Raw genomic sequence first — 26259 nt, forward strand, 5'->3', positions numbered from 1 at the left:
CATTAAAATAAAAAAGAAGAAACAGCTTTGCCACTAGTCATCTGTGATCTTCTATTCATTATATTGAGTACTTGGCATCACTTGTATTAAACGACAGATATTTGCTACAAACTCTTGTTCTAAGGATAATATACAAACCAAAATATTTTAATTGGATCAAAACATAATAAGAAAAAGAAAATAGATAAAAAGCTATTTCAGACAAATCCATGAAAATGAACAACCTTTATCTGCAAATCTGATGATTTGCCACAAATGATACAGAAGTATCGTGAGTGCTCAGTCACTGCATAACAGAAAGTTCTGCTTCGACTCTAATGTTTCACAAGGATGTCAAATTAAAATTAGACATTTATGACAATTTTGTTAGTATATCACCCATTCAATCCACTTTAAAAGGCAGAATCTTCTCATTATTCTTCCCCAAGACATCACAGTTGTCCCCTAAATGTTGATCCACCTTTATATACTAAAAATATTGATTCTTGTCAGCCTATGCTTTTATACTGATATATACTCACTGACATGCTTTAAAACATACAGAAAAAATGGTTACTCAATCTAATCAATTTCTGTTCAATGCCCGTTTTTGATTAATAAAAGAAATGTACACTTGGAGGTCATAAATTTTAAAATCATGCTGTTACTCATGTTTGTTTCATTATTTTCTATGTAATTTACAATGTATAAATATCTGCTAAAGTTCAGTAATCTCGAGTGATTTACTTGTAACATAAAGGTATCAGGTCCTGATTCTTACACTGAATTGGCACATTCCAGCAACAGAAACCAGATGCACAACTAGCATTTCTACCACAACAGTTTTGCTCCTGATTCCTCATTATATGTAGTCAGTCTATATGAAATGCTGTATCATGCAGACTTACAGTGCTGTCAATATATGCTTCAGTCCATACTACATCGTGCTCTTGGTCAATAACCTTTGGTCGGCTAAGAACATGGAGATATTCCATGACATTCTCTTGAACATCAGCTAAGGTAGAGATCTGAGTAAAAAACCCTGTGGAAACACACAATTCCAAGTTATAAAGCAGACAGAACAAATTAAGGAAGACTGCAAGGAGTATGATGTGTTTTATGTCTGTCATGTTTTCTGCTTGTTTATTTCCAAAGAAGAAATGCAAAAAAGGAATGTTTCATAAGAAGCAGCCTCAAACAGTAATAATTGGAGAAAACAGAAGTCTGCGAAAGCTTTGGCCAGTCTTGAAGGACTGGGTTCCCAGTATTGCTATGAACCACTGCACTGTCTGTCCTAAACGCTCTATTTCCAGAAAACTTTTGTTGTTTAATGGTAAAGAAGTTTGGTTGGTTTTGTTTAAACACTGCATACTTTAAAAGTCAAAACTGGTATTAATTTTGTCCGACAATGTCTCATCCAGTTTGTCCAGTTTCAAGAAAGATTAGAGATTAGAACTACAGTAACAAAACAGTAGTTGCAAATGCTCCAAAACGCTCATCCTTATGAAATGCGGCTAAACATCCGATAATAGCAACATGTTATTGGCAAATGGCAGGTCACAGAAAATGTAGACTACAACTAGAATTGCTTGGCTTAGTGATCACAGCTTTGTTAATCCTTTAAAACATTTCCTGCAACCTGACAGCATTGAGAACAGCAGAGGCCACAGCTATTGGAGCTGTCACCACTTCCTTTTCAGTGCTTAGATGTCAGGTATCTTTATACATCACAAAGTTGGCATCTGGAGCCCACGTCATGCAACGGTGACCAAGGACTGCAAATTTCAAGGCTATCGTTTCATCAGGCCTTATTTAAATGCATCACTTCCCCTTCCTAGACTTTCTTTTTCTTTAACGAGAAAAGACCAATATGGAATTTTCATACAATTTTACCATTTGTTACCATTTTAGTAACAAATGCTACAATTTTAGTCTTTTGCTACAATTTTAGTCTTTTGACAAGATCACAACTTCTGTGGAGCTGGAATATTAAGCTTCAGCAGAAAACACGGCAGCTGCAAAGAACTTTTGAGCTGTGTTTATTGTGGACAGGGCCGATTTTGGCAAGATTGCAAGGGTGCTCTGTAGTCTGAAGGGTTGAACTTTCGGATTCAATACACCTGCCAATAATTCATGCAGTACAAAATTGATGTTTCTACATACATTTCATCTATGTATGACTTAAGACACGGTGTAAGAACAGACTTTATAACAGGCATCTATAAAATGAAATGAGTCATAGCAGTAGCTTAATGCATATTTTCAACTTAATAAGAAAAAGCAGAGGTGGTAGGGGTTTTTTTGCAAAACTAGTTTGATTATACTGTGATCTCAAATATTCCTAGTATAGTATTCATACTTATAGTATAGTATTCATACTGTTCAAATATTCAATATTCTGCTTAAGGAATTCTATTTATTTGATTTTTTTTTTCTATTACGTCCAGTACTGTGTGAGGATGTTAACTGACTACTACATATACTATCAAGTTTAACTTTTGCTTCAGAACAGGGCTATTTTTTGTCTAAGGTTCTGAAAGCTTTTTCAGCCATAGAGTAAAATGATTGGCGTAAGTTTAATTAGGAAATCTGTACTTGAGACAGCAGAATTCTATGTGTATGGTGAAAAAAAAAGAAAATTATAGTGTACTTTCATGAATTATTGGCTTAGAACTCTTTCTGAAATGCTGCCTGCTCCAATTGTGGGACTGCTGAATATCCCAAGTCAAAGCATGGGTTTCTCCCTCCTGTGAGTAATAAGGGACACTTCACTACCTGGTCCTTTTAATTTGGTGTAAATGTCAATACATAGTCAAAATATGATTATTTGACAATATAAGCTATTCACATGGAGAACCTCATACATGATATATATACATGTATGTATGTATATATACACACTGTGGTTTACAATGCTTTTAATCAAGGATTCAAAATACTTCAGAACTGTGTGGATCAGTCATTTTACAGGTGATGACCTACTTCTTCCTAAAGCAGTTCAGAGTGCTTGAATTTTGGTATGCCTCGTTTCAGAAAGCTTAAGAGAGAACCGATATTCAGAGGCCATATTCAGCACTGTTCACGTTTCAAGTCACATACTCAAAAGCACAGGCCAGTCAGAAGTTCCAAAAAATTAAACAGAAACACAAATAGACTAATCAGCCTTTTGCCTTTCTTCCTCCATCTTGGACTAGTGTACAATGGCTATAAGTGAGGACTAAGACACTAAAAGGGAAGAGCACACAAAATTCTGCTTATTTCTCTGTAGGAGATTTAAAGCAGGGGACCTCCGTGTACATCCACCTCCTCCTTTTCTCCTTTTCCCAAACACATCCTTTCATTTGTCCCCATGGTCAAGTTTTCTGTTGTCCTTAAAGAGCAGCCTTAGCCACTGTTTTGTTTCAGTGTTTTCTATGCAATCTAACATCACCGCTCCAATACAATCTGCTGTGTTGAGCTCATGTACTTTTCAGGGCATGTTATGCCAGTACTTGCGCTTTTCTTACAACAGTGTGCAAAATTACAGTTGGAGCAGAGATCTACTTGCGCTGAGTAGTGTACAGTGAACAACAGGACAACACCTGCACTTAAACACTTCATATATCTATGAGCATATTAAATAATGCCTGAAAAGTCAGAGGAGATTAACTACTTGAAAAAAATTGTATTGTATCTAAGGTGATAGACCAGTCTTTTTTAATCAAGCAGTATTTTCTTACCCATACACGTTGAGATCACAATTAGTTAACACTTTTTAATGTCATACTTCATTAAAATCAAAACCTTAAAGACTCATTTAAAGAATCATTTAAGAAGCTCCTGGATGTCTATGCCTGGAAAATTCTTTAATCACAGCCTATAAATTACCTTTGAGATTAAGAATACCTTGCTGTAAAATGAGCACGTGTTCTGATTGCCTCCTGAGACATTTTTATGTCAGTTTTTCAAGTGAAAAAAATTAGCTAGATTACTCAAACAAAAAGGAAAAAAAAGAAACAGAAAACAGAACCCAATCTGAAACACTTCAGTGCTGTGCCATACAGGCTTATACATGTTACAAGACACTGCTAATGCTGAATATTTTCTTTTCTTTTCTTTTCTTTTCTTCTTTTCCTTCATTTAGAAGAGATCCATCTGGACCAGGTACAGCCAACATGAGCAGAGACACCTACTTGAGCACTTATTTGTAACTATTCTTCGTATGGATGTGTATTACATTCGGGATTTCTCTTTCTAGTATTTCTGAGAATGCATGCTGTCACATCACAACTTACACAGAACTCTCCGGGCAGCATGCTACAGACAAAGTATTTATTTCTTGTTGTAGTACTTGCAAACCATATCTCTAACCTGCACAATGGAAAAAACAGGTTTTAGCCTAATTTCCTAAGACTAAAAGAGATAGTGAGTAGGTCTGAATCCATTTCATATAAACTTAGCAAAGAAATAAAGGTCGCAAAGACAAATGAAAATTTGTCACTACCCCGAGACAGCAAGAAGTGACATTGAGCATCCTGATTTGGAAGCAGCCAGGGGGTAAATCGCCACAGGTATACTGGCATGCAGGTAGTTGCAGGCTAGCCAGGCAGTGCTCCTTGCCCACTGAGTATGACAGCTAAAGAAGTCAAGGTTAGCAAGTGGAAGAAAAAGGGATTAGCGTGAAAAAAATCCCATTTTTTTAATCATATCTGTGTTTCACAGATTTATTCATATATCAGGCTGCAACAGATGAAGAGTTGAAAGAAGGAGTGTGTTAGACTTTATTCCTTTTAATCAGGTTGCTTCAAATAACTGAGTTTAGTGAAATGTAAAAATTGCTGCTAAAGATATGTAAAAGACAAGACTTAGATGAAGATGGTGTCATAAGACACAACCATGGATTCTCTCCAGGTTTTTTATAGTGTGATCTCAGGGGTGGGTTTCATTTGTAATTTCTGGGAAGAGTTCCTTTCTTGCATTGAAGATTTTGCCTGTTTCATCTCCTTATAAATATGGTTTGTGCTTTTGTAGCTCACGTTAGAAAAAATCTACAATGATTGTACAGTTTCCATAGCTCATGTGATATGAACAATTACCTATCTTCTGTGAATTTATGGTTCATCTGTTTACTTTGTTTCTACAAAAAGATGTTTTCCTTAAGTTTTGGCTTTCTTCACAACAAAGTGAAAGGAAGTGCGAAAGCTACGTGAATGATATTTCCCATATCTTTAATGCGTGTTCTAATATTTATTTTCCTTCTTCTCCTAATGGGAATATTCTACCAAAAGTTACTATATTATAGCTAGGGACAGCATTAGGTAACATTCTCTTAGTTCATTTTCACTCTATATTTAGACTTCTTGAGGATTCATGTGTTTGTAGCTATGTGTAACTAATGCCAAACCTCACAACAATTACCCTCCTACACTGCTAAATTTCTCTCTCTTATCCAGAGATGAGAGGTACCCCATGGATTTCAAAACCTTACTCTTCCTATACCAAGGTTTAATCACCAGATAAAAAACATGCTCTGAAGTTCCTGAGCACAGCTGCTGGGGCCATGGAAGCAATAGCAGCAAACCCCTGCTTAAATTTTTGCATTCTAACACCTGCTTCTCAGCTCCCTGGTGTGTGAATTATGCCACCTTAGAGCCTCTTCCAGTCAGCGCTACTTTTTTTTTCCCCTCCTCAGCAGGAAAAAATTCGTGAAGGAAATGGGTAAGATCTGGTAATGACAAGCGTGAGATATGTATAATAATATGGTTAGAGAGAGACACTTATGCTCTGGGAGTGGGCTGCCTTTCCGTATTACACAGTCCTAGCAATGTTTTCGGATGCCTTGTTTTCCTCTAAAGTGTCCACCATTAGACTTGTAACGTTTCAGAATGCCTCCAATGGATTTTTAGATGGAGCACAGTACTTTTTGTTTTCTGGACACTGTGCAAAATAGATAGGATATTTTTGCAACTAAAAAAATATCAGAATTGAAAAATCCCCTCTGGGTAGGGACTAAGGAGGGAATTCCTTGTTTCACTGCAGCCATAAAGCTCTCATGGTGAATAGCCCCCTGCCCCCCACCTGCGAGGCCTCTCCACCGGTGACCAGTATCCGAGCTGGCCGCTGGCCACCGGCTGCCGGCCGCCCCCGCACGTGCACCAGGGGCTGGGGCCACGCTCAGAATGGGAGCGGACGTGACTGGGGCTGCCTGTACGCCCCTCTCCTCTGCTAAGACAGTGGTCTACGAGCTGCTGCGGCTGGGGCACCGGTTGCCTCGGGGCTGATCCGTCCTCTGCTGGCGGGGAGAGATCGCCGTCAGACTCCGATACGCAGAGCATTTTTCTCTACATTGCTTTCTCAGCCTCTGCTCCTTTGTACTGATGCGTCCTCCCCTTTGTCCATTTTACGATATGCCTACCACGGTGATTATCCGTAATGAAAATTTTTAAAAATAGTAGGAATTAAAACAGAGGCTGTCAAATTACTGATGCAATAGAGAATTTTACTAGAAAAAAATGTTTAATCCTGGCTGTTTGGTTAGTAAGTAATGCATTAACTCCCATCTTTATCTTTACAGCTTTCTGCTGGAAGTGACTGCTGAGGGAAAGGTAGTGCCCGCTTACTTTAAAATCTGGCACATGCACGCTAACCACTAGGAAACTTTTACCTTTGTTCACTTCAGAATCTTAGTAAATCTTTATTCTTTTCCTTTACATGCAGTTGCTTATGATACAGAAGAGTAAATCACTGCAAATTTCACAAACCGCTCTAGAGGGACTTTGGGGTTCTTGAATGTTTTAATGTATTTAAAATGGTTTGGTGTTTTGCTTCATTAAGCCAACTCCCTCTAGATATGCCCTACTTATACATACAAATGTAACAGAAAAACATGCTTGGGGTTTTTCAAGGTTTCACCATCAGAACCTAGAAGCTGAAGAAGTTTTGCAAGGTGGTATGCATTTCCCCTGTGACCCATTTTGAAGGAAAGGACTGCTGTCCACAGTCCAGTCAACTGGAAACCCTGCAAACAGCCTTCATCTATGTTGTGCTTCCAAGGGGAAAATCACTGCAAGGAAAATTGATTTTAGGGTCATTGACCCTCAGTGACGACAACATAATTTGGCCCACCCATGCAAGCAGTAAACTGCAGGCCAGCCGTTCAGCCAGGCTTTAGACCAGCTTTACTACACTCCTCATCTGTTGTGCTGTAATCCTTCATTTCACTAAAAGAAAATGGACGAGCTGTAGCTAAAAACTGCAAGAAAAAGATCTAAATCCATACTGTCTGACATAATGACTTATGCTGTTTCCACTGTGATTTTCAAAGCTATAAAAAAGTATTTAATTACTGATTAGAGGTAGAAGATTTTTGCATTGTAAGCTATCAGAGAGCAGGTATTGTAAGTCTTAAACTGAGAGAAAAACATTTATAGAAGAAACAGTCATTAAGCTGTTTAGTTGATTCATATGAGTAAGATTCTGACTCAGAGCAACATGGCTCTGAAAAGAACAAAGTAGTCCTGAAGTATGGCAAAGGTGACCACTTTTCCCCCTCCGGGAACAAGGAAGACATGGACCAGATGATCTACTAAGGCAGTTGCTATTGCCTGGTCCTAATTTCTGAGTTGCTGTACTTAGATCTTTATGAATCTGTAGAGCTGGGCTAAAAAGCTAAGATTTTGTTGATTAAATTGTCTTCAAAAAGATGCTTCAAAGGATTCTTATACTATTATTTAAACTAAATTATGGTGTAATATTAGCTGATTAAGACAAGACTTCAAACTGAGTAATTTCAATCAGCTGGACATAACAGTAGTTAAAGAAATAATGACTAAATGGATAGCACCTGATGCAATTCATCATAATGTAATGTAGCACAATGGAAAAAAAGGACTTTTTTTTTTTTTTTCCAAGAGGAAAGGAAAACCTGAAGATTAATTAGGGGGTTTGTTTTATTTTTCTGAATCATTCTTACTTATATTAGTCAATCCTTTTACTGTAGCATCTCAGCATCTTACATGTTTTAATGCTCCTTCCTTAAAGACTATAAAGCTGTTTTTTCAATTACACTGTCAGTTCCTCAAGGGACAGGATGTCTGGTGTTTTACATACCGTGCCTAACTCAACAGGACTTGTACCCAATGTTCTTAGGAACCAGACTAACTCTGACTGAGAAATAACAGCTATAATAGAACAAATGCTTTGAAATTAAAGTTTGTTCTCTGAACAAAAATTTAAGATCACATAGTTTAAAAGCTTCATACATATTTTAAGAAAAAACCACATCCCAAATTGGTTTTTTGCTTTTAAAATTGTATGCTACAAGATAAATAAGTCTTTTCCTTTCCTGGAAAAAAACCAACCCATCCTCTCGGATTAGTTGTCAGTGACACCAGATCTGTAGAAGGTCAGATATGCAGGAAGGCTCAGCAATAGGGTTTTGAAAACAAGGCTTTCCCAGTTGAAGGTTAACTAACCTTTGTTAGCACAAGCCATCCACTTCAGATTATCAGCAAAAGCAGCTTCTCTTCCGATCAGGTAGGTAAAAATACGAACCTGAAAGTGCAATGCAAAAGATCGAGTCGATTAATACTGCATTTAAAACTTACACAGTGGAACTTCAGGTACAGATGTGTAATTCATATGGATAGACCATTTTTAAGAAAGTATTACTGGTTAAAAGCACAGTAGGTTAAAAAAAAAAATCTCTGCCAGTAATGTCTTCATGACAAAATGTGGCTTTTGTTCTATGTAACAGAATGGCTGATCTCTGGATGTTTTTAATATCTGACATTTAACTAAAGTTATGGTCAAATGGTTGAAGTGTAACTGAGAATAAACAAACCGTTGGGGTACAAGGCAAAACTGCATGTTTCAGACAAACCTATTCTGCACTTACGAATTCAGAAAATTGCTGTGGTGTGGAGGAAGAGGCACTTAATTAGCAATACTTCTGTAGGTAAAGGATCTGAAACCCCAGGCAAGCATGTTCCCCTCAGTTTTCAAGGTTCGTATGACACAGTATCTTTGTCAACTTAGAGACAGGTACCCCAGGTGGCACTTGTGCCATCAAGTGATAAGCAGCAGCGTCATGTGCAGGGTTGCCACATTTCCCACAGAAATACCTGTGCAAAAAGCTGTGCAGCTGCTCTGTGCATGTGTGCGCACACAGATGTACACAGAGGCCTTCGTCCAGAAATCCTAGAAAATTGCTGTTTTCCTTAAAATTCTGCCCAGATAAAATTTCTTGGCAGAGAAGAAGGGCATGCTTTGGAAATGTTGGATGCAGGATAGGCCTTGATAGATGGTAAATAACAACACTTGTTTGTCTGGACTCCATAGTTCCATGTTATAATACTTATATCCAAAACTGCGGTTTTGAGCAGCTTCAGACAGCTGCCATTTGGAAAGCAAAGGAAAACTTCCAGTGAGATATTTCTCTCTTTACTATACCATTTTCTCATCAAATAGAGATAGGTTCAGGGTTCTGTTACAAGCCTTGAAAACAGCTGCAAATTTGTCCTCACAGTAGACTGATGACAGCATTTTCTACCTCATACCTCCTGCTCTGAACCCTACTGTATACATGGGAAACGGCAGCAAAGATAATTGAGTGGGTTTTAGCTAGATAAACAGGGAACAGGAAAGGAGCCTGTTGCCCAGAGCTTCCTCTGCCGCACTAATACAAGGTTGCATGGCACTCGCAGCCCCTCTGTTCAGGCTGGGTCTGTACCCACCCATGGGCGTGTGCTGAGCAAAGAAATCACTGCCTGGGTCCCAGCATATTCCATCTAGAAATCCCACACAGTTCCACGCCTTCTTCATCTACCATCTGATATAGCTGGGTAAGATGGAGCAGAGTGAGCCTCACCTGATCCAGCTAAGCTCCCAGCAAGAGAATTGGGGATAGCACCTGACAGCTACAGTTAAGCCCACATTCCGCCCACCGTAGCCCTTGCCACGCTAAGGCTTATGCCTCTCATTCCCTGTGCCTAAACTTCCACAACCATTTTCCCATTCCCTAATGATTTGTCCAGGCAAAAAAGGCCAAGTGCATACTGGGCCATATTAGCAAGACGAATACAAGGTGATTATTCCCCTCTATTCCACTGTAAGACCACATCTGGAGTACTGAGCTCAGTTTTGGATTCCCCCATACAAGACAGACGCTGACATGTTGGAAAAGACAGACTCTTCCTGAAGGTGGACTCCAAGAGGACAACACAGCAAGGGACAAAAGTCAGAAGGAGGTCCTAAACAATTCTGATTCGATATAAGGAAAAACATTTTTATCATGAGGATGATAAAATATTAGAAAACATTGCCCAAAGATGCTGCAGAACCTGCATCCTGGGAGATATTCAAAATCTGACCAGCCAAGTTCCTGAGCAGCCTGATCTAACTTCACCTGCTCTGAGCAGGACAAGATGATCTTCAGAGGTCCCTTCCAATCTAAGTGAGTCCATGAAATTAGTAATAGTTTACACAAGAGATTAAAAATTTGACTGGTTTTCTAATGAAATAACTTGTTCTACATTTTGTTGGTTTTGAAGATAAAACAAATAGATTAAGTTAGGCCTGGAAATTGACAATTTGTAGCTGCAAACATGGTGCTATCATTATGTGTAAGAAGAAAGAAAATTATGAATTCCATATTGTAACACTAAAAACTGTAACTAAACCCCACATCAGATTCTTTTATCTTTTTATCAGTATACTTAATAGAATCATCATTATCCAAGCTTTTTTACAGGAGCTCTGCTATCATCATTAAAAAGCTGTACACAACAAAATATGCTCCAGAACATTTTATTCAATAGCTAATTGGATCTCACCTTCACAAAACAGGCTTAAATTATACAGAAAGCTTAAATTATGCAGAAAGAAATGTCATGATATGAGAAGTTTATGAAGACCTCTAATTTAATTCATTTGCAATTAAAAAATAATCAAAGAATTAAATTTCTTATAGTTTTTTCAATTAGCGCTCTTTTCTCAAGCACAGTGAGACAAAAGAAATTATTTGTAGAATATACCAACTTTATATTACATTCCCATAGGTTTTTTTCACACAAGAAGTTTTAAAATGGCTTTGAAAGTTTCCTTCTTTACTGTCAGTTGCGATACCATATTCCCTCACTGCCCCTTTTGTCCATTTTCTTAATGGCCGGATCCGGTTTCTAGGCATACACGGTGTTTTGCATTATTACCACGCCTAGAGACCAGATTTCAGTCACAAAACTTTTCCCAGTCTTTCAAACATAAAATGTACATAGAACTCAATCATGATTTATATCGTTTAAAAAGTATACACACTGATTGTGTAGTGTTGTTAATCAGTTCGAATCAAACAGTATGCATAATCCTACTCTAAGACGCTAAAGAACACAGCATGAAACAAAAGAATGGTACTTTTATGCTTTGTTGATGGCTACGAAAAGCATTAATAAAGAAAACCTTTATTCTCTAAACGCACGTGAAAGGGCACGGTGAGATTTATATCCTCAAAACACAGCATAAATCACTGTCACAGCTTATCTTCCTGAAAAAGATGCTCGAATATAGCCTATGATGAGACTGAATACATCCGAGACATTTATATTTAATGATCTGCTTTAATCTATAAAGAATCAAACTGCACTGTGTTCCTAATAAAAAGAGACCAGCCTTATCTAAAAGGATGAGCAGTAAGGATGATAATAGGCGTAGGCAGCAAACTAACTGCATTAAACCTACAAAAAAGAAAATTTCAACAAATCGGTATCATAGATCATCATGAGGAATGGGCTGCCTCTGTGATCCTGTTGCAAGGATTTTAACGATTTTTCTCTCAGTACATTTTATACATGCAGTTTACCGGGTATCTGCAGTGTCACTAGAAAATATTTTAAGCATCATAAAAAATACTGCTAATTCTTTGGCATTACTTGAAAAAAATAAAAGCTATAAAGTCAAGAGCTAGCACTGAAGATGTGTGATCAGAGTTTATTAAGTGCTGCTTTCCTTCCCTATCACAATGAGTTGTGTATTTTTCTCTATGCAGTTTTCACTGTGCATGTTATATAAATAATGTTTACCAGTGTCAACATGAAATACAAAATCTTTTATAAAATGAAATATAAGGTAAACTATAATTTTAAAATACCATTTCTGTACTGCTCATTACTTAATAGAATGATTTATTATTCATAGTAGCTTCATAAGACAATAACCATGTAAGGTCACAGGAAGGTATTTTAGTTAAAAATAATGCCACTGATACATTAAAGTTTTTCTTTTACATTGACCTTAAAGATACATTAATAGGTATTATGAATATTGTTTAATACTCTGTTCAGAATAGTGAGAAAAATCCTCAAAATCAGCTCTGATGGCAAACAATTCTGATTATAGCTCTACTTCTAAAAGTTTCATTTGATCGGTTCAGTTGAACCCACCAGTGTAAATTTAATTCACTGGGAGCTTGCAGTGGGAAACACTCATGAGCGCCTAACCATTCACTGTAGAAGTAATTTTACAAAACAAATGCTTGCCGTATTATTTTCTGCTTTCAGAGGACACAGCAATGACTTAGGTAATAAATGATTAGAATTGAAACTTGCCTGAATAAGTCTGCGTTCTAAATCCCATTTTTCAAAACCAGCTTGGATCTACATACCTTTTACACTAGTTTTACTCTTCTGGATAGGTATTTTATGTAATAATTCTAGATGTGGTAGTACCATCCATGGTATAATACCAATAAACAGGGACAAAGTTACTGTGGTCATATACCCGTTGTCTGCATCTACATAAAAATATAACTAAGTCAATATTATAGTAGTACTACATTAATTTATCAGGATAAGCTCAAATTACTTCAGCTTCTGCACATGGACAAGACCTATGCAGTCATGGGCTATGTATGCTGCAAAACAGGACATGTTGCATCATAGTTCCCACTGAAATGGTCGTTGTAAATTGCCTAGACATCAGGCACCAGATTTAATATCCCTCCATATTCTCAGATACCATGTAAGATAAATGTTGTTACGTAAAATCTGTTAACAGTGACCACCACATTTTCTTTGTATATCTGAAGTAACTGAATGGAAAGTGTGTCAGAGCAGTTCTGCTCTGCAAAATGATTGCATGAAATGTCTATTTTATTCAAACAATCCAGATATAGCACTAATATTGTATAGTCTACTGATAAGTATAGATAGTACTGAGGCATATGATTGAAATCTCTATAATTTATAATAGATGAGGAAGTATAAAGTGTGTCTCATTCTGTGGTTTGTATTGGACCTTAAAGAAAATAACACAATGGAAACTATGAGCTTTAATAAGTATATACACTATATACATACATACACACTGATACACCTATATCGGTATCTTATGGTATAACACAACATTAGGACACTAAAAATTCTTTCGAATCCATATGAAGAGAACATTTTACTCAAGGCAGACTGAATAAATTCAAAGTTGTTATAGGCCAGTCCCAGAAGATCCAGCAACAACATTTACATAGTCTACATATGCTCTGGCTAACTGAGTATAAGTCAAATGAGAAAAACACCTTTCAGTATCCAAACGCTGTGACTGAATCAGGAGACCATTTTCATCTGAGGAGGAATCTGCATCAGAGGGTGTAAGTACCTCTCTGGCAAAAAAACATATGACAAAGAGAACCCTTCCGTTCTGGATAATTTTGAAAGCTTTGTAAGATATTTGAAAGAGACACCTGAATCAAAATATTTTCAATGTCTGACCTGTAAAATGTGATATCAACTATATTAAGGCTTAACATGAACTGTTAGCTGTGGAGAAAGGAAATATTCTCAGGCAGAAGCATTAGTTTTGAATTGTTATATCCTATCTACAAAAATGGAAATTGCAGATGTTGTCAGATTCACTGAATGCAAAGCAAAGCCTACTCCAAGAGCAAAAATTTTAATCTTTGGAATTATACTTGCTATTCCTGCACAGGATGTAGCTCCGACCCATGTCCCGTAGACTACTATTTTTTTAAGCCAACGCTCACAGAAAAGGGAGTGAGAGCTCCACAGTAACATTACAGAAAATGAAAGGACAATGGAACTAGAATCTTTAATAAAGCTTGTGGCTTTCTCACTTCATATTTTTCTACATTTTTCTAAGGCAGGTGTTGAATGGCAAAGAATACCATTTGAGATTGATGTATTTCAATTATCTTTAAAACAGCAGCTGTAGAAACCTCCCATATATTACCTTGTTATTATGTCTCCTTCCTGACCTAGAAGGATCACCTCTGGCAAAGAGCACTCCATTCAGGTACTGTTCTTACTAAAAGATTGCTGCATAAGCTCAAATGATTCTGAACTATAGAATCATATTCATATTAAGCAACAGACTAATTTCAACAGTGCATTCTGTGACGGTCAGCTTCTTTGTGCAAGATTGTGGATTCTGGTCCAAATCACTAGTCCATAGCGAGCTAGCGAGAAGCAGCACAAGATGTCAGTAGTTGTCACAAGTTGGGCTGGTAACCACTCCCATGTACACAGCAGAATTAAATAGTAAGGCATTGAACCACCAAGCTCAGTAATTCAGACAAAAACGAACACAAATCTTACACTGAGTAAAATACTTAAAACAACAGTAGATATTTAACTGCATATATTATCATTATTTTTAACTTGCTTTCTCTCTGGTTTTCCAGTCTCTTTGTTTTGCACTCTTGCTGCCTTACCTAGGCACAGATCATGATTTGGATTACACAGGTGGTTTGCTCTCTATTCTTTGTCGCATCCCCTCAAATTTTGAAAAATAAGAGAGTACTGTTAATAAGTTTCTTGCTTTTACAACTAGGGAATATTCTGAAGTTTGAACCTTTAAACTCTGGGCAGACAGCTTATATAAAATCTCAGAGATGCATACACTCAACCATTAGTGAGGAAACCCAAGAATGATGATTTAAATGACAGCTATTTCAGCGCTAACCACTTCATCTGAAATATCCACTTAACAGTTTCATCCATTATGCATGGACTAATCTGCAGTCCCTGAACTGTCCTCACCTCTGAAACTTCATTTAACTAGCAGCATAGCGAAGAGAATAGGGACCACCTTCTATTAATGTTAAGCAAGACAAGTCAATCTGCAAGATTCTACACACTGGAACTGTGAAGTTGTATCTTCATGCCAAACAGCTGGTACAACAGTATTTCCAGAAACTTAAAATACAGTGTGGGAGGGGAAATGGGACTTCTGCTTGCAGCTGACAGTGCAGACCTCTGTTTGCAGCTGCAAACTATTTCACGGACACCTCCAGCAAAATAGTCTTTCCTTTCTGGCTCAGCAAGAAATAAAAAGAGTCCTGTGGCAAGAGCTATGGAATTTAAGTTATAAGTGGGATACAGGGATGAAATTCAAGTTCCCATAGTTATAACTTATGGTGGTCCAGGAATGCCCCAGCTAGTCTCTGCATAGATGAGCGAATGAACTGATTGGCAACAATGGATCAACGTGAGACTAAGTGATTGCCTGAACTCCTAAGTAGCCTCAGCACAAAGACTTGGCTTAATTGTTACAGGAGCTCTCAAGGTGGGAATTTGGGACAGTCCTGGAGGTTTTCCCAGGCAACCTATGCTATGGCTAGACCACCTGAGGGGCACTATTAGTGTACTTCAGAGTGTTAGTTAGCTACCTGGTTGGAGAATCTGGCCATCCCAGAGACTTCTTCAGGCAATTCCTGCTGTAGAATTGACCAAACTGTATAGAGAAAAGACACTTGCATAGTATCATAGTAGAAAGCCTGAGGAACAGTCACATAGGAGAGCTTTTTGAACATACTTAGGATAGTTAGGAAATGTTTTGTACATAATTTAAGATAATAAATAGCAATGAATCATTCCTGTGCTGGAGTAGTGATACACAACCGCAGGCCAGCCGGAAATAAAGATTCAGCAGAACAGCACTTCAGAGCATCTCACCCAGTACAGCTGAAGACACTGTTGCAAGGACCCTTATCATCCAGACAGCATGGGACCGTCCTGTTCAAGATGCCTGATTCCCCACCTGAGCACTACCCTACCCAAAGACACCCCTCCACAAACGCTTTAACCTTCTGGTCTTTGCAACAGTCTCAATGGTGCAGGTCAAAGTGTTGATCAAAGCACTTCCATTTTCATTTGATCAACAGCTAAGAAAATGACAGTAGGAGCAGAGGAGACCAGAGCTGGTCCAGATTTGATTTACCTGCTGTAATTCAAGGTTCACAAAAGCAATTCTCTAATTGCCTGAATTTTGTGAACCTAATAATGAAAAAGGCTGCCATTTATTTAGGTCTCTTGCACTTGTTAATAGAACTTTTCAAAAATAAAAATCACTGGTATCCCTTAACATATTTTACCCTGTGCTGCATACTGTCATCTGAAAATGGGCATGCAGGAAAAAGATTACTCATTTCTGTATTGACATTTCTTTTCCTACTCTGCCTAAACATATTCATGTGTTATCTAAAAGGCACTGAACATTTACACAGGTTAGTATATATAAAAACATATTGAATTGTTTGTTTATCTTTGATTAAAAGCAGAGCAGAATGATTAATAATTTTCATTAAGAGCTGCTGCCACTCCTCTAAATACAACCCCAGAGCTACATTCTCAAAGTCTGTTGCTGACAAGAAGCAAAGTTCAGGTTCGCTTTCTTTGAATATGACTAAGAGAGCACATGGGAAGAATACAGGGAAACTTAACAGCTTAAGGTAAAAAGAAAAATGTTCATTTTGAAATTCTCATGTGCATCCCTTCCAGGCAGATCAGTTTTTCTATTCAGAAAAATAGCATTAGGGAGGTTCCCCATTCTTTGAAAGTCTACCAAGAGGTAGAAAAATAAAATGGGGGGTGGGGAGGGACACCAAAAGTTACCTTTACAAGCTGTAATTTTTGGTGGCAGAATTGACAACTACATCACATTCTAATTTGCCAGGGTTAACTTCTGATTCTATTCTTTTGCTATTTCGGTTTTATGTTGTAAATTACTTGTATCTACAAGCCAGCTTCTCTTTCTGTTGATTATGAATTTTTCATGCTCCATTTCTTCTTACCATTTGTTATAGTGGAAATATTCTTAAAATTTGTTACCCAGGGTAAACTTAAAAACTCTTCATCCTTTAAGCCTCAATAACTGGTTTATCTTCCTTGGGGTCCTGCTGCTTTATAATTTTCTGATGTCTTTTTTAGGTTCAAACTCCAAAAGTAAGTAACCTAAACTTACTTCCAAATTTAGAAAAAGCTTGAGGTTTTATTTATGCTTCCACTGCTTCCCTCCCAGCATTACACTGTGCCTGTTGCCACTTCAGGATTGGTCTTCAGTATCACTCTTTACATAATCGCATCCTCCTGTCCTCTCTCTCCAGCATCCTTCTGTACAGCTCTACCTCAGAAGAGACCAACGGGAAAAGGGGAAATAGATGCTGCAGTTGGTCCCTGTGCTAAGGAGATGGCGTTACCCCGCCGCACATTCCTGTGAGGAACAGTCTGGATGCAGTCATAAAGGTTTTTGAGAGTCATAGTGGATGCATTCATCAAGATCAGCAAGATTCACATGCAAAAAAATCTGAACAGGCCACAGGTCTTTGCACAAGTAACCTTTCCAAATCTGAAAAGGGAAAAACACTGAGTTTGTAAAATGTATTGATTTCTGAGACATGTTATAGCTTCTAACTTTAACCTACACACATGAAGCAATCTGAAAATAACACACAAATTCCAAGTGTACTCCAGTGTATCTGGTTGTTGCAAAGGGCATAACATACAGGGCAATGAACAGGCATGGGGAAAGAGCAGTAGAAATACAAGGTCACTCTAGAAACGTCACCTTCTCTCTGAATGTCTTCGTAGCTTTTTAAATTTTAGTTATTTTCTTATTATGAAGTGGTGAAAAAATGAGTTAAGGATCTATTCGCATTGATAAGTTAGCAGGAAATTCCATGAAGCCAATGCTTTAAATGAGCACACACAGTTCTACTGATGAGGGCTACAAAGCCCTGTGACGCAACGCAAGACAGCACGACGACGATGTCTGCCGCCCTGTTAGAGACCCTTACCCTGTAAGGTGCGGAAGGACTCAACTCACGCTGCACTCAGTGCAAGGAAGCCAAGAAACTGAAGCCATTACCTCATGAAACTGAATCCTTAAACATTAAGTTACTCAGTAAAAGGTTCTTCATTGTTAATTTTTCTCCTGTAGTATTTAAAATACCTCTTTTGGAAAAGTTGCATTTATACATTTCCTCATGTTTTCTCCTTCCTGCAATTGCGCACTGTACCCAGACAATTTTATAACAGTGTTTCTATTATAGTGATATCCAAAACACTGTGCATTGTACCCTAAATACTGATGGGACAGTTAAGGGAAACAAACCCCAAATAATTAATAGGTCTATTTAACTGGAAAACAAGATGTTGTAAGCAAAAACAGTAACAAAGAGAAACACTTAATCTGTCTGGGGATCATCAAGCAGCTGAGCCCTGCTTTCCCAAACATCCGCATCCCCAACAGCTCTTTGTATAGACCTACCTCAGAAAATACGTGCAGGAAAAAAGGGAACTGATGCTGCAGTTGATCCCTTGCGCTCCGAGGACAGCATTACTATGTCACAGTCGCCTGCGAGGAGCATTTCTAGACCCACCCTCTCGGTCTAGGGCCGCTGAGGGTCGCTTTCAGAAAATTCAAGCAAGCTACATGTTTTGCATGAGCCATTGAGTGAGGATATTTCTTCTAGCACTGAAATTGTGTTGACATCTTTTGTTGATTTACAGAAAATTATAATGCAACTCAAGATTTATGAAGAATAATTTCCCACTGTCAAAATTCACCCAATACATTGGGAATATTGTTAGCAGAGGAAGACAAGATTATGCTATTTTGCACTGTGCAAGGATAGAGCAGGTGATGAGAAAGTGTCCAACACCATATTAGCACAAGGCTTATTGCTTCGCTAAAGGAGTTTGATGGTTGACGTGGTTCTGAAAGGAACAAGACAACTCGGGCCTTTTACGTGGGACGCAAGTTGTAGCCGCTTCATACATGAATTTATATGAATTATTGGTCACAGAGAACTGAGCAAGATCAGTTCCCTCGCAGGCAGATGAGCTTCAAATGGCACAGCAAGAGCTTATCACTAAAGAATTATATGTAAAGATTTGGCAGAGCAAATAGGTTGTGTTTAACCATTTAAGATTTTGTATTTATATTTAACAGCAAAACAAACGAACAAAAACAAAATATAGGGCTGAGAAGCATCTAATACTTTCTAGGTTATCTTTCCTGCTTAGTGTGCAGCATGTATTAATGATGCTAAATAAGCAACCAATAATGTACAAAGTGTAATAAAACAGTATATATCTTGAATGTACTAAATTCTTCTTAGCAGTTTAACAGTTAATTCAACTAAGAAAATTTTCACAGATTTTGAGAATATTAAACTGTTGGGCTGAGACCATGTCTAGAAAATGACATCCCAGAGACTCCTTTTCAAAAAGTTATGATTACTTGAAAAAAAAAACCCCAAGATTACCAAAACCCAACTTGTTACCTTCACTGTAACTTTTACTTTCAGCACAAGCTACAACATTTCTCCCACCTTTACAAATTACTTTGAGATCAATCGTTTAAGTGTGTTATAAATATTTCAGATATATCTATAGAGTGCCAATAAAATCTTTAAACAGCACCTCCAAATATTGTGTATATACTACACACTTTTACTGAAGAACTATTTTAGAAATATTTTACTGAGTTTTAGAAAATTTTATTTATTCTACTTTTTATATCCTTCCACTGGTAAAGCCAGCCATGGTACAATGAGTTCAATTATATCGGGCATAGAGGGAGAGGAAAATTTTAACTCGCACTTTTATAACTTTCAAAAATTATGTGACATCAGTTTTCTATCATAACAATGTTACTATTTCAAAGTAAAATATGATACTATTTATTGGAGCTAGGAACAAGTTCTGCGCTCTCATCTGAAAAGCTAAAGAATTTTTTTTTCCAGTCCTGATATGCAAGATTCCAGATCAGTCATTACAAACCATTAACAGCCAAGCCTAGATGAACTACTTAAGGATAATTCAACTATACCTATTACTGCCATTCTTCAAAATGCTGGTGGATTTGCTGAAATTTAGGACAGGTATTTTCTTCCGTAAATGCAAAATAGCAGTCTAAACAATTTATCTGAATGGAGAGGAGGGGAAGGGATTAGAGCAGAAACCATGACATAACCAACTTTCTTGGATCTAACTGAAGCGTCTGTGGAAAAAGCAGGCTCATACAATTTCTGCTACTACACTACTTAGCTTTCTTGTACATCAATTAATATTTTTTGCAAGAATCCATGAGAAAAGATCAAAATCAGACTAAACTCTAAGTAACCAAATACTGCCAGCGTCTCCACTTCTGTTATTACATAGTTCCAGGATGTAACATAGAACAATGGTAACTCATTTGCAGCATACCTCGCTGTGCATGGTGCAGACACAGATGAGAGGATGACATAATGGATAAAGCACTGGCCTTTCACCCTCGGGATTTTGTCCAGCCTGCAGTCCTATCAGATAATGGCTTTGGCAATCTCCACTAGTCTCTTTTGGACACTAATCCCCACTACAGCATCTCTATAATTCATCGTATAATTTAATACACCTGGCAACCTTAGCCCAGTTCATTCTTTTGTTACGTAATGGCCCAAAGTGAAGTCAAGGGTGGTTAATGCTCTGACAACCGGCTATTATCTCCCATAACAGCTGATTTTGAGAGGATTATTGCAGCCATAAACCATTTTATAAAAATTGGCAACTGGGAAAGTAGTGTAACAAAATAAGGTGATATTTAGAAGTTTTATCACTGATTTTCTACCAATCTGTAATGGAGTTTCTAGCATCAAAAAAATGCTGGAGAGGAAACTTGAGATTAAAGGTACAGATCACGAGCCAAAAATCTGAGGCCTGAACAAGCTTATAGCCAGAAAAGTTTGACTATTTTGAGGTTACAGATGCTTTTTTGTCTTTTTTTTCCTGTCAAATAGACAGTATATTTCTTCTTTATTTTGTCTCACCTCTTCCCTTTATCAGAATTCTTCCCTTTTCACTTTGAAGTATTTCACCGTTATTACTCCAGTTTTAGATCCGCAGCCTTGTTCACAAATGAACAAGGGACTTCATTGCTATCAGGACCAATTGCTGAGGATATAAGGGAGCCTTCAGGCCAGACAAAGGGGAGCTGTACTCGGTCTATGGGATAAGAAATCAGCTCACTGAAACTGTGGGAAAGGTTAGGAAGAAGATGAGCAGTTGAGACTCCAGTCTAAACTACAATGGCATTAACATATGAGCAAACAGAAAATAGTACCAAGGTACTCACAGTCAAACAAATTAGTGTGCTCAGTTCTCACTGGAAATAAGAATCAGTTCTACAGATTTGTAAAAAGGCTTTACAAATTTCACCAGCTAAAGTCTAACAGAATGTAATCGTTGTCTGAGCACTAAATTCTGTTAGCAAAGGCAAAATGATTTGGTAGACATCAAACTGTAGAACGTTAATTGAAAAAGATATCAGATGCAAGGTCTTTCTGGGCTCTCTGGTAGGTCCACCCAGCTACATCTGTGCAATGCCATTTTATATAATACAGGATAGTAGCATTAGTTGGATGCTATAAATATAAATTTTGCATAACAACAACAACAAATCAGTAAAACAAAGCCAGAAATCTTTGAACTATAGCCACTCCTGCTCTGACTGAGAGGCATTACTAAAATGTCCATTTGAATAAAATATGATCTGTTTCATGGAAGCTTTACGGAATTGAAGTGAGCTTCTGTATTTCATGACTCAGGATATCATCTTCCTGTCTTGTTTCATGCAGACTTGACTTGAGCAAGCTTTCCTTCACTACAAGGAGATGTAAATCCCTGCCTGTGCTTTGAACCAACCGTTTTAGGCAAAAATCAATGTGGTGCTGAGCTCAGCTTTGTAAACCCATGTTTGGTTCTGTACAACTGAATTTTATGTTAGTTTTTGTACTAACTTCAGTGGCAAAAGGTTCAAGTTCTAGAAATACAATCAGCAACAGGAAGAGTTTTATAATGTAGCACAGAAAACTGTAGTGAGGTCTACTCACAGAATGCAAAGAATTTTGCAAATTACAAGCATAACAGAATAAAACTGAAGGCTTTAGTTACAAGAACAGGAAACAAGTTTGCGCATGGAATTTTAAGATTACTTTACTAATTCACAGAAACCAAAAATCAGCCAAAGCAAAAGCTGCAAGTGCAGATACTGCTCTGATGGAACAGCAGACCCACTATTTGGCAAACCCTGGTAGGAATGTGTGTTTATTGTTGGACTTCCTGTGAGTAGAAGCACTACAATTTCTTTAAGAAAATCTTTCTGAAAATGCTGAGTTAGGGGATAGAAAAATAAATGAGATTTTACACAAAAACTGTCTGCTATGCCGAAAAACATTTAATCCTTCAGACACTGTGTATATACACCATGAATTGTTTGAACCATCAGAGTGTTACAGCAAGGACATTAAATAGACATAATATTCTTTTATCTTGACATTTCAACCAACTGAAGGCAATTGCTGCTCAGACTATCATAGTATACCGGTCAGTATTAAAATTACTATACAGCCTTTAAGTTTATCTTTGATTAAAAATTAAATTTAGCTCTACTTTTATCATTTTTGTAGCCCTACAGCATCCATGTGTTCTCACAGTTAAGTCAAGTCAAACTAAATATTTAATACACTATTCTAATTAGCTACAAACTATTACCTGATTTAAGTCTGTAAATGAATGTGAAAAGACTCTGGAGGCCTAATGTTAACCTTCATCCGCTCCAGTTATATGAGAGAAATTACAGGCTCTAATTAGACTCTTTAAACTGCAAAGAAATAGAATTTTCATAACCAGCTTATTAAAAACCGAAGGCCCCCTTGGGACAGGGCAAATTGCTTCTACCCTGATCCGCTTATCCTTGTACAACACCATACAGAAGACTCATGTTGTCTGACTTACACAGCTCATATTTCTCCCACATTAATGAGCACTCAAATTATTCCAGCTGCCCCCTTGGCACGGGGAAAAACTGAAAATCCATGGCTGCCAAGTGACGTGTATAACCCAGCTGCTAAATAAAATGTGCTTAAGGGGACACAGCTGTTGAGGTGCCTATTTACATTAAAATGAGTCCATGGATACAGAACAAATGCCTAAAGACAGCAAACAGTGTATAACACTTTGTTTAACCCTTTCATTAAACCAGGTCACAAAAATTTGCAGCATCATTTATAGGCTAGACGTAAAAGCATGACCTTTTCACCTTATGATTTATTTCTTCTAATTTGCCTAATCTTGGAAATTTTCTGATTTTCTTTTGCAGACCTGGTAAATTCAGAGGACTTACATTAAATAGTACAGTTCACGTGTCAGAAAGGGCAGTTGATTTTTCAAAACAACTCTACTTGGGAAAAATACAGAAAATTTAACTCCATTCCCTGCTCTCCAAACGTGTGCAGTGTGATGATAAGCGTTATCTTTGAGACAGCAGAACTTCTGAAAATGATACTTGCAGAGGATTCACACAGACTTGTAGAGTCAGACCAAAGGAGACTATTACATTTTTGTGCCTTAACCTACACAGGCTGCCAACTCATTTCCACATGAAATTGAGGATACCAGGTATTATCTTTAAAGTGCTAAATAGTATAGGAAGTCTGTTCCATAAGAGTTAACTACCTTCTGAACAAATTCATGATGCCGTGATTCATAGACCACATTTTTTAAATGTCTTATAAAACATGATTGTAATCCAACTGACTTGAAGATTAACGCGCCATTTTGCAGAGCCATTCAAATAATAGGGGCCAATACAATGTTTCTCTTTAATCAGGAATACTTGGCCAAAGGATACCTTAGATCTAGCACCAAAATCCAGTTTCAGTTTCTCACAGTCAAAAATGTTTGCTTTATTCAGTAAGTACGTATGAGGTCCAAGCCATAAGAAAGCGTGTATGCAAGCTAACTCTAACAAGAAGTGTACAAAAACCAGCAGATAATGTAGAGAAGGTTCAAGTAGTCAATGGTTTATTTATTTTAGCCTTCACAGAAAGTTTAATTTGAGCAGTCACTATGACACAAGTATTTTTAACTACAGGATTAGGAGCTGAGGTCATATTTGGAAAAGAATGGTAGATAAATAAGATGTGTTTAAATCAATGAAGCCTAATAAAATTTCCCATAGAGTATTCAAGGAACTAATCAAATGAATCTTTAAACCATTAGTGAATATTTTTGAAGATCTGTGAGCGGCAAAGGAAGTGCCAAGGACAAGAAAAGGGAAACATATTTTTAAATATTTTTAAATTTTATTTTCAAAACCAAGAAAAAGGAAAAAACCTGTAGAATTACTTCCTAGATTTTACTACCCAGACAGACACTGGCAAAAGTGATTAAACCATCAGTTCACAAGCATATACAACATAATAACATGGAAAGAAATAGCCAACATCAATCTAAGAGCCATTCTGTGAAACCAGTCTAATTTCCTTTTGTGAGAAGTATCTTTTGTACTACATAGGAGAAAAGAGGAGGAGAAAGATATCTTGGTTAAACTCTGTAAGTATTTTTAGGAGAAATATGGTCATCCACACCAATCTAGGACTCATAGGCAGCATATCATCCATGAGAGCTTCCCATTGGGACTGACAGAAAAATAAGGCACAGCGTGTTACCTGCTCAGTGATGTTGTCTACCTCCAAGGACTACTAGCCTAATGAAATGAACATAAGGAGAATGCACTTTCCAGGCAGCTGTGCTCTCAAAGTGTATTTACTATTGTCATATTAGGAAGAGGATTTGGTGGAGGGGGGAATGATCTGGCCTGGATCGAGTGCAATTTAATAATTTGATTCAGGATTTAGATGACTGACTAAAGAGAATACTTAAAAATTTGTCAAATGACACGAAGCTGGAAGTCATTGCAAGCACTTTGGACTACAGAATTAGAATTCAAAATAGTGGTTTTGAGCAAGAGAAACAGTCTGAAATGAACAGGATTAAATTCAGTTCAAATAAGTACATCATTAGGAGGGAAAGTTCTAATGCATTGACAAAAGATGAGGAAAATGTTAGTAGAGTACCAGAAAAAGATCTAGATTTTAGAAAGAACCACAAATTCATTGTGGGTCAACAACGGCAAACTACTGAAATAAAAGCAACTATCAAACACTTGCTGCATGTGGCTGAAAGAAATGGCAATACATACTTGACATGAATGCAAAATAATGGAGATGGTTATTCAGCTCTACCTGTGAGAAAGAAAAACGGAAAAAAGCTTTAGCTAGACTTTGTGTTCAGTGTTGGGCTGGAGACTGTTAGAAAGGTCTGTGATAAAGTAGGAATCCTGCATGTCCAACAAGATTTTTTTTTTTACTTCTCATTACCTATCCTAGCTAATTTTATAAGCACCATAAATTAAAATGTCATCCAACAGTAAGACATTTCACATAAGCCTACATACGTTGTAACATAATGGTCATCCTAGTTAAGTATACATTTAGTACAAAAAACAGGTTTGCTTCATCATCATTGTTAATTCTTTTCTGACTGCATCCTGAGCAAGTCATTTAATGATTTTACCTGTGGCTGACTCCAGGTACCGTGGTTACTGAGCTAGATATATATGTCTTCCTATTAACCCTTGTATAACGTTGACAAAACATTGGGGGTTTTTACCCGTCAGTTTGAATTCATTCATGTTCCAACACTTGTTAAATATCAAGAACAGCAGTTGAGGTGTTTGGAAAGAACTGTTTTGACTATTTTAAACCTGGTAGTAGAAAGAATGAAGAGCAGAACTTCTTTGGACACTAAATATGAAAAAGAGCTTATGGAGGTCCATCCTCTGAGTTCAGAACTACAGTGAGCTGCCTTTTTTTTAATGTGACTCACAAGTTATGCCCTAAGTTCTGTAGTTAATTATAAAAACATGCTCTGTTTGCTCTCTCCGTTTTCACTGCTGGTTTTGCATTGTCCAAACCATATAAAAGTATGCAGTGATGTCACCATATGTATCATGGGCAAGAGAAACAGTTGAATGCTCTATAAACACTCCTCGCTCTTAGAACATGTAGCCTAAACAAAGAGCTTCCTCCTCCTTTTAGAGAAACATGGGAAGAATGAGGACTGGGAAACAAAATGAGGACATTGTGCATCAGCACGCTCACATTTGACTTACATTTGACATGAAGAAATACAG

The 26259-nt window shown here is 37.4% G+C and overlaps 1 protein-coding gene across 1 annotated transcript in view; it reads right to left on the minus strand.

Moving 5' to 3' along the window:
- Positions 1–26259, minus strand: part of CACNA2D3 (calcium voltage-gated channel auxiliary subunit alpha2delta 3) — a 478745-nt gene that overhangs the window by 163395 nt on the left and 289091 nt on the right. Inside the window, exons 12-13 of the mRNA XM_072876518.1 lie at positions 8433–8511; positions 888–1021 (exon numbers count right to left, since the gene is read on the minus strand). Coding sequence (XP_072732619.1) covers positions 888–1021; positions 8433–8511 — 213 coding nt within the window. The remainder of the gene's footprint in view (positions 1–887; positions 1022–8432; positions 8512–26259) is intronic.

The sequence above is a fragment of the Ciconia boyciana genome, chromosome 11 (assembly GCF_034638445.1).
Source record: "Ciconia boyciana chromosome 11, ASM3463844v1, whole genome shotgun sequence".
Lineage (NCBI taxonomy): Eukaryota > Metazoa > Chordata > Aves > Ciconiiformes > Ciconiidae > Ciconia > Ciconia boyciana.